At 54.5% G+C, this 17,079-nt stretch overlaps 1 protein-coding gene across 1 annotated transcript in view; it reads right to left on the reverse strand.

Annotated features, from left to right (window-relative positions):
• LOC144934452 (uncharacterized) overlaps positions 1 to 17,079 on the reverse strand; it is a 212,800-nt gene that overhangs the window by 73,728 nt on the left and 121,993 nt on the right. Inside the window, exon 2 of the mRNA XM_078860213.1 lies at positions 11,671 to 11,753. Within this exon, the coding sequence (XP_078716339.1) occupies positions 11,671 to 11,747 (77 nt within the window). The 5' untranslated portion in view covers positions 11,748 to 11,753. The remainder of the gene's footprint in view (positions 1 to 11,670; positions 11,754 to 17,079) is intronic.

A 17,079-nucleotide genomic window follows, 5' to 3' on the forward strand; every position in this document is an offset into this window, starting at 1 on the left:
TCGGTTGGGACAGCTGAATGCTACGATGCGAGTCTTATGGAAAGGCTGGTTCATCGAGATTGTATGTGTTGTGTATGGTGTGAAATTGTTAATTGTGTGCCTTGCATTGTGGCTCTGAAGTCGTTGGTATGAAGCCCTTTAGATTGAGGGATCATGAGGGTTCGCTGCAATGATTGCGTGTGTGATGGCAATTGAGGGAATGGAAGCATAGTGGCATGTATCAGAATGAGGGGAGTGTGAAATATGGTGCCAGTGAATTGAAATTGGGATGCTGGCTGTGGACTATCTTGGGGCATGGATCCTGACTAGGATGCCCCTGTGATTGTTGCATGTCTGCCACGAGAGTTGTGGTCCCGTCGTGCTATGGCAGATGGATTGACCTGACAGCCCGGAGGCGAGACACTCTGTGGCATGTCTAAAACTAATGGGCTGTGTGCTCACATGGCTCGGGGAGTCCGGATTCCGTCGTGCGGTGGCAGACGATTTAACCTGATGGGCCGGAGGTTAAGACCCTCCATGCACATCAGGCACAGTGAGCGGGGGACTCACAGCAGTTGTAAGTGGTGGTCCCGTCCTGCCTTGGCGGACGGATTGACATGACGGCCGGAGATCGAGACACTCCGAGACGCGTCGGGAACGGTGGGCCAGAGGCTTGCATAGTTCAGGAGTAGTGGTCCCGTTAAGTTGCAGCGAACGGTGAGACCTGGCTAGCTGGAGGCGGGGATTCTCCTTGCGTGTCTGCCAGTGGGAAGGGCCGTGGACTCGTACCGCTCTGGTTGCTAACGGTATTGGATGTATAGAGGAACTAGTCCTGCAGATCCCATTCGGGGATATGGAAACTGCAGGGGTTCAGGCGAATAGAATATTGCTGAGGTTAGCGGAATGCGACAGGTTCGGGCTGGATGCTAGGACGAGAGTGAGGACACATGTTGGACAGCATGGTAAGACGAGTTGTGGCAGTAACCCTAAGTTGTTCAGAGTGCATTTTGTGGAGTTCCACGCCATGTCGCCGGAATATTGGCCGTGGAAATTCGCCGTAGGGGTTGGATGGGGTCCGGCCTCAGGAAGGGCAAACCTTCCTTGTCTGTAAAGCGTCAGACAGTGTGATGTGTTGGGGTGTCTGTTGGAAAAGGGATAGTACGGGATAGAGCATGGCTGAGTCGTTGCGATGTGCCATTGTCTCGTTGCCGAAATTTGCACTGGCCGAGTAAATGGCCGGTCGAGGTTGTTGAAGTTTGACGACCACGGTATGGGCAAAGTCGAGTGAAATGTTTCCGTTGGGGAGTGTTGCTCTCTCCACGCGAGGGTGTGCAGCCGGGGGCTGTGTTGAGAGTGGCAGTGTGCAGATGCTGTGTACATGAGATGGCTGTAGTGGTCCTCAAGGGAGGACTACTGATGGGCAAGCGCAGGAAACCGCGAAGATGCGCTTTGCGCATGGGGCCGCCATTTGGGCGAGCGCGGGAAACCGCAGAGATGTGCTTTGCGCACGGGGCCGTCATTTTGGGCGAGCGCGGGAAACCGTGGTGATGCGCTTTGCGTGTGGGGCCACCATTTTGGGCGAGCGCGGGAAGCTGCGGAGATGCAGTTCGTGTGTGCGGCCGCCATTTCGGGGCAAGAGTAGGTAGATTTTTTGGGTCAACCTTGAAGCATAACTTCCTTGACCCGGGATGTGGTAAAACGTCCAAAATTGTACCTTGGGGTGCAGCATACTGGCTCGACTTTGAAGCATGACTTCCTTGAGCCAGTACATGGGTCGACTCTGAAGTGCGACTTCTCGACCCGGGATGTGGAAGTGGTATGTGTCGGTGGGTGTTAGACATTCGGTCTTCGCCCTATTGCCACCTGAGTGGTGGAACGGTAGCAGGGCGGTGTGAGACCCTGCCATCCATGTGGTGTTGGTGTGTGATTTCGGTTTGATTACCAGTGTTGGTTGTGCATCCAACGCATCGGAATCTGTGTATTTTTGTTTTCTTTTCTCCCGCAGGGCGGAATACAATCATATCCACTACCCTTGGGCCGGGTGGCTGTCGTGTCTGACGAGCTGAGGCGCGTGTTTGTAGTGCTGTGCCTCAGGAGGTTTGGGTTCTTCTTCTCATCACAGGATTCCAGCACCTGCCATCCTTGAAGTCGCCGGTCGTGCTGACCGGATGTGGACTTGAGGGGGGAGTGGAGCGGCCGTCCGTTACTACTGCTCTACCTGTTGCTCAACTCCTGGGGAGGGGCCGTGCCCTTTATGGGTCTTTTTTAAGTTCTCCAAGGACCGCTGATGGAAAAAATGTTCGTTCTGTTGAAGTTGCCACGTCTTCCCCTTCCTGATTCTCGTGTTGATTTCTTCAGTTCCGATTAAGTTGCTTCTTTCTCTTATCGTTATTTTTGTTCCCATTGTCGTTCGTGCGCTCATCTTCGTTGCGTGTGCACCTATTCCTATTGCAACGTACTTATGTCGCTCCCTTCATTACTAGTGCAGACTTCGTTCCTAGCCAGGACGGCTAGTCTTTTCATCACAGGGGTGGGGGGGCTGATGTAATGAGAGCGCCATCTAAGGGACGATGAGGGGTAAATGCATAGTCACTGCTGGGTAACTTATATCCAATCAGAAGGAAGGGTTCCATCTGGGCCAAACGTGACGGGCGGAGCTCGTGGGTATGTACGGGAACCATCTGGTTCCCGTACATATCCGGACTGCGTCATCGCCTACCTCTACCCGCCACTGGCCACGTGGCGGCTCTGCCAGCGAAGCCTTCTCTCCTCCCAGTGCGCCGCCAGCCAGTGGCGAGCGTGGAGAGAGAGATGCGCCGCGACTTTAGAAAAGGGAGAGCGCACATTACGGCAGTAGAGAGGGAAGTCATCCAGAGAGAAAGAGCGGAGCTGTGCAGTCGTTAATAATAAAAGACGCCAGTCAACATTCGTCGTGGAAGTGCTTTATTACACATGTAATGTTTATTGTTAAATTTGAATCACAGTTCCTATGATCACTGTTACATTGTTTTTATAGCTTTATTTTGGTGATTTTGAAAACGTTTTGGTTTAGCCATTTTGTTTGTTGTAGTACAGAGTTAGTTTGATAACTTTAATCTAAATTGTCTTATGGTTGTTATTGTTTGACTTGCATCCCACTGGATTTTACACAGCATTGAAATACGGTGTTTTTTCTGGAAGACTTTGCTGTTTTTTCCTGGATTTTTCTGTTGCGTGTAGTCACTTTAAGATGTTTCTTGTTCATGTTTTTGTTTGTTGCAGTTGCACCCGAGTCAAGAGCCACATGGCTCACAGGGTTATTACCTAATAAATGAAACTGAAAATTTAAACTGCTGTTAACTCTTAACACCATGGTAACTGCTGTTAACTTAAACAACATGGTAACTGCTGTTACATCACGCCATGGTAACTGCTGTTAACTCTAACACATTGGTAACTGCTGGTAACCTTAACACCATGGTAACAGTTACTACCTCTCACACCATGTTAACTGTTGTTAACTGTCACACTATGGTAACTGGTGTTAACTTTCAAACCATGTTAACTGCTGTAAACTCTCACAGCAAGGTAACTGCTGTTACCTCTCACACCATAACAACAGCTGTTAACTGTCATACCATGGTAACTGTTACCTCTTACACCATGGTAACTGCTGTTACCTCTTACACCATGGTAATTGCTGTTAAGTTTTACATGATATCTGTGTAGTGGGTTCCAGGAGGAGTGACAGGAAAAGGCCCCAAGATGTCAAGCATGACCAGCTCGTTCACGCAGGAAACACGAAAGGATTGAAGGGGTGGGCACGATGGATTCGAGGGAGGCTTCCGCCGAGCGCACTGGGGCCAACCTTGGAGCAGGGTAGCAACGTCCCCTGCCATACCCGGCCAGAAAAAATCGATGCTGAGTGTGGCAAGGGTTTTCTGAACCCCAATGTGAAATAGACGCTCATGAGCACCCCACACAGCCTTCCCGCACAGATACGTAGGCACAACCAACTTGTACTTCTGGTCGCTGCAATCCCAACGCATGAGCAGGCCGTCCCTTACAACAAGAGAGACTGGCCTCCCAGAAACCTCCCACCTGTGAACCTTGCTGGCCCGACGGCGCTTCCCAAGGAAGGAACCGTCCTCCAATTGGAGGCGGCCCCACTCGTCAGAGCCGAGGCCCAACAGGGCGTCAGTGGCTGAGGGCGCAGTGGGTTCCAGAGGAAGATTTATCACACCGTCGGTTGCCCCGGCGAAGGAGGGAGGCGTGTCATTGATGGCCTGTTTGCACCGGCCTACCCCGTGAAACACGCACATCGGTCCGGACCATACATACGTGAAAGCGCATCGGCGTTGCCATGGCAGACACCCTTACAGTAGATAACGGTGAACGAGTAATCCTGGAAGACCTCTAGCCAGCGGGAAAGTTGACCTGATGGCCGATCAACCTTGAGGGCATATTGTAGGGCAGCGTGGTCGGAGCGTACGGTAAACTTCCTCCCGTACAGGTATGGCCGGTATTGTTGTACGAAGAACACAATAGCCAGCAGCTCTTGACGGGTGACGCAGAAGCGCTGTTCAGCGGGCGACATCACCCTACTGCCGTAGGCGACTACAAGCTCGATGCCATTGATGATCTGGGACAATACACCAACTATGCCTGTATTGCTGGCGTCCATGTCCCAAAGGAATGGCGCCGAGAAATCAGGATAACTCGGGGGAGGGCATTGACCAGACCCTCACGAAGTGCGTCAAACGTGGCCTGCTCTGCAGTGCCCCACTGGAATTTCGCACCCTTAGCCATAAGAGCATGGAGGGGCTTGGCGATGGACGCAAAGCCTGTGACGAACCGTCGGTATTCGGAAGCAAATCCTATGAAGCTACGCACGTCCCCCACCAAAGTAGGAATCGGCCATGAGCGCACGCAGCGCAATGCCTGAGCGGCTTACAATGTGGCCGAGATTCCGGATGGAGGTCCGTAGCAAGAAACATTTCCGTGGTTTAAATTTAAGGCGAGCTGCGTGCATCTTTTCAAAAACGGCGCGCAACCACTCCAGGTGCTCCTCGAAGGACCGGCTAAAAACGATGACGTCGTCCAAATAAATCAAACAGGTCGCCCACTGAAGCCCAGCGAGGACCAGCTCCATGAGGTGCTGGAACATCGCCGGGGCTGAGTAGAGACCCATCGGCAACCGGTTAAATTCGAAGAGCCCCTGTGGGGTGCGGAACGCCGTTTTAGGTTTTGAGGCCTCATCCAGGGGCAACTGCCAAAAGCCTGACAGAAGGTCGAGGGTGGAAAAATAACGAGCGCCAGCCAGAGTGTCCAGTGACTCATCCATCCTGGACAGGGGATACACGTCGGTGACAGAAATGTCATTCAAATGGCAAAAATCCACACAAAATCAAAGGCTACCATCCTGTTTTTTTATCGATGACGATCGGCGCTCCCCAGGGGCTGGTGGACGGGGAAATGTCGGCCGCGAGCATGTCATCAACAGCCACCCTAACATGCTCTTTTTCGTGGGGCTGAGACGAAATGGGTTTTGTCGAATAGGAGCCGTGTCACTCGTGTCAATGTGATGGCGAAGCAGGTCCGTGCATCCGATGTAAAATTTTCCCTGGCTAAAGACATTCGAGAAGTCGCAAAGAAGTGCGTGCAATTTGCCCTTTTGGGAGTCCGATAAATTCCCACAATCCACACACAGGGCATCGATCCGCCCATCATTGAGGGCCAAATGCGGGCGAGGCACGCGAGTATCTCCCACGTGCCTCACCACCGAGTCCCCCAGGAGTGCCGGAGTCGCATAAGCAAGCACCGTGCCCTGGGGGATGACAGTGGCAGACAACCCCGTATTCAGGACCTGAATGAAGGGCTCACAATGGCCAGGGACGAGTGTCTGCGCCCCGACCAAATTCAATCCCCGCACAGCCGTGTTTGAGGGTCCCAACAAAACACCGTCAGAAGTATCGCCCAAATCGAGGGGTTTCCGCAACCGAAGCGGAACAAGCATTTGTGATCCAGGCGGAATACGAACTGTGCGCGGCGCCAAAGCCTGCATGGTACCACACGCTATACACACCCGGGAGGGAGAGGGCAGTATAGCCATGCGCCGGCCGGAGGGGAGCTCAATACAGCCCTGGCTGATCAAGATTTGAATCGGCATCTTCCCCAAAAAATCGGTGCCAAGCAGGCAGGGAACCGCGACAGTGGACAAAACAAGAACGGGACCGTTCAATTTAATGTCATAAATTTGAATTTGCGCGTCAATCCGCCCGACTATGCCGAACCAGCCCTCGTTAGCGGCAAAACATGGAATGTCAACTGGCCGCAAAGAACGACAGGACTGGGGGAGTATGTTGAAAATGAGGTCCGAAATAATAGTCGCTGATGCACCCGTGTCGACCAGCACGCAAGCCTCAACCCCCTCTATGAATTACAGCAGAGGAACCTTCTGCCGCGGCGACCACCCTGTGGGCCAACTGGGACCACTGACCCGGTCCGAGCCCCAAATAATTACCGCTCTTATCTGGCTCCCCACTGCCCGATGCATGCCCGACCCGCAAAAGGTGATGGAGTGCATTTGCGGCGCATGGGGGCCGAGAGCATGAGGTGGCGCAACTTGCCGTGGGGTCGAGGGCGATCGCTGCTCCTGGGCCCGAGGTCCGGTGTTGCTGCGACGGGGAACCAGGCAGCCGGAGGAGACTTGGCCCCGCAGGCCGCAGTTTTAGCAGACAACAGATGACCCGCCAGAGCGCGGGGTCGTCCGTTCCTGGTGGTGCATATCCTCGCGAGGTCGGTAGTTGTTGGACCTCCAGCCACCCGTCGAGGTAGATGCGAAGGCCCGCTCAGGAGGTTGGTCCACCTTGGAGCTGCAGGCATTGGTCGTGCCGGCACAGGCGGCGATTGTCGAGTCCCGCTGCAGCAAGAGGTGCGCGTGGATGCACCGCATAGCGTGCAGGGAGGAGAAGTCGTTGTCGGCGGCCACCGGCAGAACAATGCGAAGCTCCCGAGCCAGGCTCAGGAGCTTCTGCAACACCAGGGAATCAATGGCCTCCTGGTCCATGCGGGGTTAGGCATACCTTGCCATAGCCAGCCCCACGCTACGGTACGCCAACGCTGACTCCGAGTCCGTCGGACGGCGGCCCGTAAATTTCCTGCATTTGCCGGAGGGCACCTTGTAGCGTAGAGCGATGCCCCAGCGGAAGCGTGATGAATTCGGCCAGGGCATCGTCATCCAATGTGGCCAGGAGGACGCGGAGCACCTCAGCCTCCGACCAGCCGGTCATCTCCTGGTGGGAGTCAAAGCAGCGTTGGAAGGCCGCCCAGTCGCCCCCGGCGGCCAAGAAGACTTGGAGCGGCAGCAGGCGCTGTTGTACGGGCTGCAGCCAGCCGCCCGTCAGCTCCGCGGGCCCCGTAGCTGATGACGCGGTAGCTAAAATGTCGCCCTTGGACAGCTGTAGCTCCGGCAATGACGGGACGGCTGCGGATTGGTCACCGTCTGGCCTGGATGTGACGCTCGCCCCGTGGTGCACCGTGGCGTCGGCGGAAGCGGCACCCGTGGCGGCGGGAATTTCAAAAATGTTGGCGGGAGTTGGAGGTGCGATGGCGGCGGCATCAGTTGGTTCCCGTGCCGCACCCTCCACCGCTGGTGCCACCTCCCTGTGATGGATGTCACTGATGATGGAGGGGCGGCACTGAGCAGCTCCGCGAGGCGGCAATGCGCCTCCTGCTGCGAGTGACACGCTAGAGGTGAGGCAGCAGGCGGCGGCATGGGCAGCTGTGCGGCCGGCAGCGGCTCTTCGCCAGCGGCCAGGGTCGCCGAGACCCCGGCCTCCAGCATAGTGTTGTCGCCATCCAGGCTCTGATTTCGACCTCTTCTTCATGTCTCCATGGCCATGTCTGGCACCAAATGTAGTGGATTCCAGGAGACTTACGACATAACTTGGAGGCAACACTTTTATTTACAACAATGTAACACAACACCCCTTTACCCCGCTCTCTAAGGAGGTACAGCCTCCGGGCTAACATGCCCTATCACTCGGGGTAATCTAGAGCCCTCTGGCTAAGGGTGACCTAGGGGAGACTGGCTGACCCAATCCAGCCAAGGTACGGGTCCTGACCAGTGGTCCACGCTCGGCCCCGGCCCTTACAAGGACGTTGAGTCCCGGTGTTCCAGGGTCCTAGCCTAGCTGGTTCCTCAGTCTTCATCTTTGTAGCACTGCTTCGAGCCGACCTGAGAGCCGCCTTTTATACACGTCCCAGGGACTCTCCACCCCCGGTACTGCCCCATTTCTCAAACCTTCCAGGGGATCCTGGAAAGGCCCCCCCAGCCCCTCACCAGGGGTCGGGGACGGAAACCCGTCCACTCTATGGTCGGGCTCTCTCTCTATCCCCTTGTACAGGTTGGAAACCGCCTACAGACCCCTGGCCGTAACTGCAGGTAAGTGAACATAGGCGGTGTGCGCATACACTACACCTGAAATTACTTCTAACATCATGGTAACTGCTGTTACCTCTCACACTATGGTAACTGCAGTTACCTCTGACACCATGATGGGGGTAGAGGGTGATGAGGAAGGGGTCGTGGAGTGGGTCGTTGTGGGGTAGTCGTGGGGGTAATGGAGGGGATAGTTGAGGGGTAGTGGTGGGGGTAGTGGAGGGGGGGTGTTGGGGGTGGTGGTGGGGGTAGTGGAGGGGGTAGTGGAGGGTGTAGTAGAATGGGGTAGTGGAAGGGGTATGGTAGGGGGTAGTGGGTGGTTGTGGGGCGGTGGTGGGGGTGGTGGAGGGGGTGGTGGAGGGCGTGGTGGAGGAGGGTAATGGAGCCATTGCAGCTGCATGAGACTTTGGCTCATGCAGCTGCTATTGCTGCCTTGTTTACACGGTCCAGACCTCCCCAGATACCCTAGCTGTCAGAGGAGGTGTTCAGGCTGGCTGAAAAAAAGCCACAGGCCTATTCTCATCGTACAGCATTCCACATCAGGCTTACTGCATTCTTCCCTCAGAGATTCGGAGAGCTGTGAGGCACTGCAAGAATGGGTGGTGGTCGCGGGTTGCTGAAGAGATGGAATCTGCCTCAGTGGCCCGCGATCACAAAGTACTCTTTAATTCCATCAAAAAGAGCAACTTATAGTGCCACACCTATTACCATCATTAGGGGAAAGAATGGTGATCCAATCTCCCACCGCCAGGAACAGGTTTGCAGATTTGCTGAGCATTTCTGTGAGGTCTTGGGGAAGGGGAAATCCCTCGGCATGGAAAACATCATGAGGCAAAGTGGGAATGACCCTGCTGAGGCTGCGGTGCCTCAAATATTGTCGTCACCCCCGTGAGTGGCTGGCTGAGATGCCATCTGTTGAGGAAGTACTGAAGGCGATCTAAAGTCGTGAGACTAAGAAAGGCACTTGGCAGAGATGATCTCCCAAGCGAAATGCTGAGGGAGGGTGGCATTTGTGCACAGACTGCCATACATGACATCATAACAACAGTCTGGACCACTGGACGGGTTCCGCAGGATTGGAAGGATTCCCTGGTGATTTCCCTCTTTACGAAGGGGGACCACACAGACTAAAATGGCATCTCACGCCTCAGTGTGCCGGAAAAGGTCCTGGCAAGGATTATTCAACATCGCCTTGCCAGGCACACTGAGGAGAGGCTTGTGAAGCCCCAATGTGGTTTCAGGAAAGGGTGGTCTTGCACAGATGCCATATTTTCTGTCCGTCTGCTGCAAAAAAGGTGTAGGAAATTCCAACAAGATCTACATCTCTGCTTTATTGACCTGGTCAAGGCCTATGATACCATCAGTAGGCCTGAGCTCTGGGTTGTTCTTCGTGCTTTTGGAGTCCCTGACTCTCTGCTCACGATCATTAAGGACCTTCATAATAGTGAGTAGGCCCGGGTAAAACTATGTGGCCGGGAGACGGAGCCATTCCTTGTTCACCTTGAAGTGCGACAGGGATGTCCTCTGGCTCCCACATTATTTAACATCTATTTCGACCACATAGTTCGTGAAGCTTTCAATGGCTGTACCGGAGGAATTTGCATTTGGTACAGATGCAATGAGAGGCTGATCGATGCCCGGGTGCAGTCAATGGATGGCTCCCTATTGCTCAACCATGTTATGTATGCCGATGATCTGGTTATTGCTGCTCACTCAGAGGAGGAGTTAGAGGCGCTGCTGCTGAACCTGGAAGAGGTGGGTCCTTATCATCAGCCCGACCAAAACTTAGCACCTGCCTGGGTATTTTGTACCATCGGACACTTCACCACCACAACTCCCAGTTGGTGATGGGGCAGTTGTAGAGAGAGTGGAGTTTCCCATACTTGGGCAGTGTGCTGATGACCGGCTCCTGTTTGACCGCAGAGGTCTCACTCCAAATCAGTCAAGCAACATTATATTTTCATCGGTTGCGCAACGCTGCGTTAAAGTTTCCTGGTCTGTCGCTCCACACGAAGCTTCAGGTCTTCTCGGCCACAGTCATGCCCTCCCTTTTCTATGCTTGCAAAACAGGGACCCCCCTAATAGAACATCTTCGCCGGTTAGAAAAATTTAGGCTGGCCTGCCTACGATCCATCCTGGGTTTAACCAAGGGGGTGGTGGAGGGGGTGGTGGAGGGGGGTGTTGGAGGGAGGTGGTGTAGGGGGGTGGTGGAAGGGGGTGGTGAAGGGGGTAGTGGTGATGGTAGTGGAGGGGGTAGTGGAGGTGGGAGCAGTGGTGGGGGGGGGGCTTCAGTATCACAGTCCCTCTCAGAGTCGCAAGGCCACAGTAGATTCAGCCACCATTCAAATTTTCTGATACGATTCCCGAGTGTGTGGGTCACGATGTTGGTCCTGCCACTCTACTGTCAGGTGTCTCAACTCTGTCGCACACCAGGGACACGGCGCTTGCTTTAATGATGAAGAAATCACACAAAGAATGCACGCGGATATACATGCACACACCAAGAGGAACACGCAGACAGTGGGAATGATACAGATTAACAGGCACAAAGACGCAGGGACGGAGAGACAGGGAACGATGAGACAGAGGCAGAGAGAAGTGGAGAGAGATGGAGGGGCGTGTATACATGGAGAGCCAGAGCATGATGGAGTTATGAGCAGACTCAAAAACAAATATCCCCCGTGTAGCCTAAACAGACTGTTGGGGCAAGTGCTGTTAACAAGCGCCTATGAAGGCCGGCACGGCACATGAGGGGGTGGGTAGCCAACACCATGCCGAGCCGCCTTTGTCTCCCCAGTGGCGACATTTACACACTGCACCAGATACTTCTTTTAAGGCCGAATCGACCTAGGGGAGGCCCATGACCAGTTCAGATAATCGTCACCGGTGTTGGCCGTGGGCGGGAATCAAACTCGGGTCACCGGGTTTGTAGCGCATCGTAGCGCCGACCGCAACGGCACCACTTCACTACCGCAAACGCGTGCACAGCGACGCACTCCGTGGCGGTGCACAGTGACACGTGGAGTGTGGCACTGCCGCTCTCTACGCATCTCCTTGCACAACTCAAACACACGGTCGCATCCTACACAGATAACCCCTATGCTGACGCCCACTTAGCCACTTAGCCACTTGTGTGTGGAATCACATTATCGTGCTTAGGAGAGGAATGACACAAAGAGGTCAGTGACTCGTCGCTGGAAAAGCTGGACGCTCGGCCGTCTCTGAAACCCGCGGTCTCCATCCTGCGCAATCCTCGCTGCGTCTCTCACCTGCCGCAGTCGAGCTTCTTGATGTCGTCGACGCATCGCCGCACCAGCAGCTTGTGGGCCTCCACTTCCGCCGCCATCGTCTCCTGAGGCACAAGCGACACCGCGGACAGCTCGCACCGCGCACCGCCACTGGGGCCGGACACGCCGCCCGTCGACCGGCGCGCTCGGTTAATGCGCGTCGCCACCGGCGCGGGAGCGGCCCATAGGCTCGTGAGGCCTCTCTTGTATTTCGTAGGCCCTCCTCTAGGCCCTCCGTTCCACGTCCAAGTAACAGCGGAGCGACGAGTGCGTGGCCAGTTCAACACGCTGCTTTTCGTGGCCAATATGATCCATAATAGAGGTGTTTGGGTGAGCGTAAATTTACACGATCTCACCCAGAACACCTCTCGTGGGTAGCGCGGCCATCGGACTTCATTTGTGACTTTTCCACAGCAGCTAAAGTGAGGAGGAAAAATGTTTGAAGAGATGAGTGCAGTGATTTGTGTTTAATGAATTCCCCATGAGTGGAATGTGCACAGTCTAATTGCCTAAATAAATAAATGTTTGATGACTTCACCTGTCCCTGCGCCCTTCCCTCTTATCCGCCATAGGCCGCCTTAACCTAAATCAGGCCCTGGTCACGCCAAACAGCGCATCACCCTGATGCACGATGCACACAACGTGACACCGCTAGCGCTGTGCACGCATCGTCACCATCGTCACTATGTCGGAAAAGGCATTCCCTGGCTCGATGCCCTGGATGGATTCCTGTCTGGCTGGGTGCCACTCCTCTCCCAAGTGCACAACACGTGGTGGGGACGTCGTTACCCCCTCACATCTGCGTGGTGACGTCACCCACTCACATCTGCGTGGTGACTTCACCCGCGTCCAACAGAGTCAGGCCGGGCTCGTGAGAAGCGCTGACGTCGTCACGCCTCCCCACCAGGGACTTGTGACCAGTGCATGAGAGAGAGGGGACAGGGAGGTGAGGGAGGGAGAGAGAGTAGGGAGAAGGGGAGTAGAAAGAGGGGGTAAATAGAGGGGGTAGAGAGATAAGGAACGTGCTTCTTCGTGTTGATGTTTGTGTCTACGACGAAAGCACAGATTGATTTTGTGTCACAATAGGAAAATACGTAAAATCTTTCATTTAAGAAGGGGGGGAGCACATAAAGCAAAGCAAAGGAAAAAACAAAAAAAGACATGATGAACTAAGCAAAGTGCGGGAAGAGAGACGGAAGAGAAAGAGGGAGGGAAGGAGGGAGGGAGGAAGACGAGAGATGGAGATAGAAGAGGGCGGTGAGGGAGATGGATGAGGAAGAGATGAAAAGAGGGGCAGTGAGAGAGGGGCGGTGAGTGAGGGGCGGTGAGAGAGGGGCGGTGAGAGAGGAGCGGTGAGAGGGGGGCAGTGAGAGGGGGGCGGTGAGATGGGGGCGATGAGAGAGGGGCGGTGAGAGGGGGGCGGTGAGAGGGGGGCGGTGAGAGGGGGGCGGTGAGAGAGGGGCGGTGGGAGAGGGGCGGTGAGAGGGGGGCGGTGAGAGGGGGGCGGTGAGAGGGGGGCGGTGAGAGGGGGGCGGTGAGAGGGGGGCGGTGAGAGGGGGGCGGTGAGAGAGGGGCGGTGAGAGGGGGGCGGTGAGAGGGGCGCGGTGAGAGGGGGGCGGTGAGAGAGGGGCGGTGAGAGAGGGGGGCGGTGAGAGGGGGGCGGTGAGAGGGGGGCGGTGAGAGGGGGGCGGTGAGAGAGGGGCGGTGACAGGGGGGCGGTGAGAGAGGGGCGGTGAGAGGGGGGCGGTGAGAGAGGGGGCGGTCAGAGGGGGGCGGTGAGAGGGGGGCGGTGAGAGGGGGGCGGTGAGGAACCCGGGAGGTCGACAAGTCCAAGCTCAAGAAAGCGGAGACCAACGAAAAGAATACCCTGCCCATGAAGGAAACTATTGACCAGGAAAAGAGTCAGCCAGACGCGTGCGGTGTTCAGGAATTGCCGTGCCCTCAACATGTATCCCGTCCATGGCTCAAAAGGGGGGGGGGGAGACACTTCCCTGTGAATTGTGATGGTCTTAGTTTGTTTTACGTAAAATAATTTTCTGTTTTAAAGCAATTTACTTTTCCCCCCTCCCCTTGCTACCAGTATGGGGACCAAACGGTTGGTTAACTTGTGGTATGGGCTTTGTGTTAATGCCCCTCTAAAATGCCATTGGTCTGTTGGGAGCACGCTGTGCAACAAGCTTATTTGTAATGTGCACTTACTATGAACATTAAACAAACAAACCGATGAAAACTCAAAAAAAAAGAGAAGGGCAGTGAGAGAGGGGGAGAGGCGAGGGAGATTGTGACGGCAAAGTGGGAGGTGGGGATGATGAGTGAGGATGAGCGATGAACAAGGAGGTGGGAGAGAGGCGTGGGTGAGATGCAGTAGAGGGAGGAGAGTGGGCAGAGGAAGTGAGAAACAGATGGAGACGAAGACGAGGCGAGACACGGAGACACTTTGTGTGTCCAGGACAGGCAGCAGGAAGGAGGAGACAGACGGGGCTCAGTAGGAGACAGGTTTTCGGCTGGCTCCGTGCAACTTCTACGCCAAACGCGCTGGAACCCCCTTGAGCAGCAGGCAACCAATCGGGGCGCGGGACGAGGCTCGCTGCCCCGCTCCGATTGGCCGCGCTCCGATCGCTTGCGCACTGATTGGTCGCCTCGCAGCGACGGTTTCCCAGTGGCGGTGCCGCTGAGATGGGAACGACGTCCACGTGGCTCGGTGTGCACCTTCATCTACTCTTGCAGGCAGCTCCACGTCACTATTCATACCCACAGCGGTAGTCGCGATAAATGTAATCGTTCACTATCGAGTCAAAGGAAGAAGGCTGCTGTTGTTGTTTGCTGCGTCAGCACTCAAACAGCAGCAAATCTCCGTCTCCTGTCCGGAATATAAACTTTGTATTGTTGTGGATGTATTACAGAGCGCCTCGATACAAGGCGTATTGCAACAATTATAACATTTTACATACGATGGGAGTGGTACCATTTTATATACGCCTACAGCACGCGCACCTACAGCACGTGCACCTACAGCACGCGCACCTACAGCACGCGCACCTACATCACGCGCACCTAAAGCACGCGCACCTACAGCAACTACATCACGCGCACCTACATCACGCGCACCTACATCACGCGCACCTACAGCACGCGCACCTACAACACGCGCACCTACATCACGCGCACCTACATCACGCGCACCTACAACACGCGCACCTACATCATGCGCACCTACAGCACGCGCACCTATATCACGCGCACCTACAGCACGCGCACCTACAGCAACTACATCACGCGCACCTACATCACGCGCACCTACAGCACGCGCACCTACAACACGCGCACCTACAACACGCGCACCTACATCACGCGCACCTACATCACGCGCACCTACAACACGCGCACCTACATCACGCGCACCTACAGCACGCGCACCTACATCACGCGCACCTACATCACGCGCACCTACAGCACGCACACCTACATCACGCGCACCTACAGCACGCGCACCTACAGCACGCGCACCTACATCACGCGCACCTACATCACGCGCACCTACATCACGCGCACCTACAGCACGCGCACCTACAACACGCGCACCTACAGCACTCGCACCTACAACACGCGCACCTACAACACACGCACCTGTCTACACTGCCTCTCTCTCACTGCTCCTTTCACTGTCTCCCTCACCTGTCCCCTTGTCCTGCTCACCTGTCTCCTTGTCCTGCTCACCTGTCCCGCGTCTCCTCCTCCTCACCTGCGCCACCCCAGCGCCTCTCACCCCTCTGGGGGATTTCCGAAGCGGCGCGGGTCCGGTTCGGGTTGAGAGAAACGCCGCGGAAATCCCCTTCGCCAGGGGACCAATCAGAGCGCGCGACGAGCCCCGTTGCCCCGCTCCGATTGGTCGCTACCTTGGCACGTAAACACATTCTGGTTGAATCTTGATTTGAAGCTGTCGTGGACTGCAGGAATTCATATGCTTTGGATGTTTCGGTAAAGTCACGTAGAACAAAAACATTTACAAAAAAAACTACGACGTTTCGATCGCAACACAAGCAATCGTCGTCCTCCTGATGAAGATTGCTTGTGTTGCGATAGAAACGTCGTAGTTTTTTTTTGTAAATGTGTTTGTTCTACGTAACTTTACCAAAAAACCCAAATAATATGTACACATTCTAATAAAATGTGTATTATTGAAGTAATACAATGTAATGGAAATAAACGAATAAACTGCACTGTCATTGCAGGATCATCGCTCACAATGTTTATTTAGGCCGGAAGGAGGAACCCGATGAGCTCTGATGCTCTTTATCACAGATATCCTGTAGGAGGGGTGGGTCAGAATGTTACAACAAACGATACGACCAGCGATAGGAGTGCAACGTATAGGAGAGGTAAGCAAGTCACGAAGAATAAATAAAAAAAAGTATAGAAGTAAAAACAACGTATAGGAGTATAAGTTGCAAAAGTATTAATCGGAGGTCCGAGGGAAGGTGGCTATTTTGTATCACAACATTGAAAGCAACACATCGAAACGAAATCATCGATGTTCAGTTATCGCATACATCAACAAAGAATATCAACAATGATGTAAAGCGCTGATGTATTGGGACCAAAACATCGACGCTACTGATGCGTCAGTGTTTTCCCTGGCGTCATTCCCAGCAGACATGAAGACACAAGCACGTGACTGGGGTAGCTACGGTCCCCACTGCTGCAGTGACGAGCCTCTGGCTTGGTGGACAAGGTCTGCGTGCCGAGCTGACGGAAGATGTTGGACAAATCTATCAGCAAGAAATTAGTCACTGAGTAGACAATTATCACACAAACCCACATTCGTCATTAACACTGCCTTTAATTTTTTTTTTTATAAAATAGGTGACGTTTCGGGCAATGGCCGTTCTTCAGGAGACACAAAGTGCGAGAGGAGGTAGAGTGGCCTAAGTGCTGTGAAGAAGGAGCATCGCCCATCCCATATTTACTTAGTTCCCTCTCCAGCCCACAGACGTATTGACGACTGCTGAGTCTGTGTCCATTGTGCATCACTGCCGGAATCAGAATCTTTATTTATCCTGGAGGAGTCAATCCGATGAGCTATGAAGCTCTTTGTCGCAGGTAGAGCAGCAAGTTAGGACAACAACAAAGAAACTGCCACGCGGCTTCAAACAAATAATTTGTCCACAAACCCTCGCTGTGACGTCACTGCCGGGCAGCCCTCGGGGGTCTCCACTGGCAGGTCACGGGGTCACGTGGTCGACTCTGAGCGCCCGACACAAATCACTTTGGCAGAGGTGATTTGTGTCTTCGATCCTTACCACCTGTGCAGCGACAGCTCGATGTGTTCATGCGCGGTGTTACTGAGGGACGACTCCCTGTTGCCTTGCTGTGGTCTGGGACTGCTGCTGT

Source organism: Lampetra fluviatilis, chromosome 1 (assembly GCF_964198595.1).
Source record: "Lampetra fluviatilis chromosome 1, kcLamFluv1.1, whole genome shotgun sequence".
NCBI classification, from domain to species: Eukaryota; Metazoa; Chordata; class Hyperoartia; order Petromyzontiformes; family Petromyzontidae; genus Lampetra; species Lampetra fluviatilis.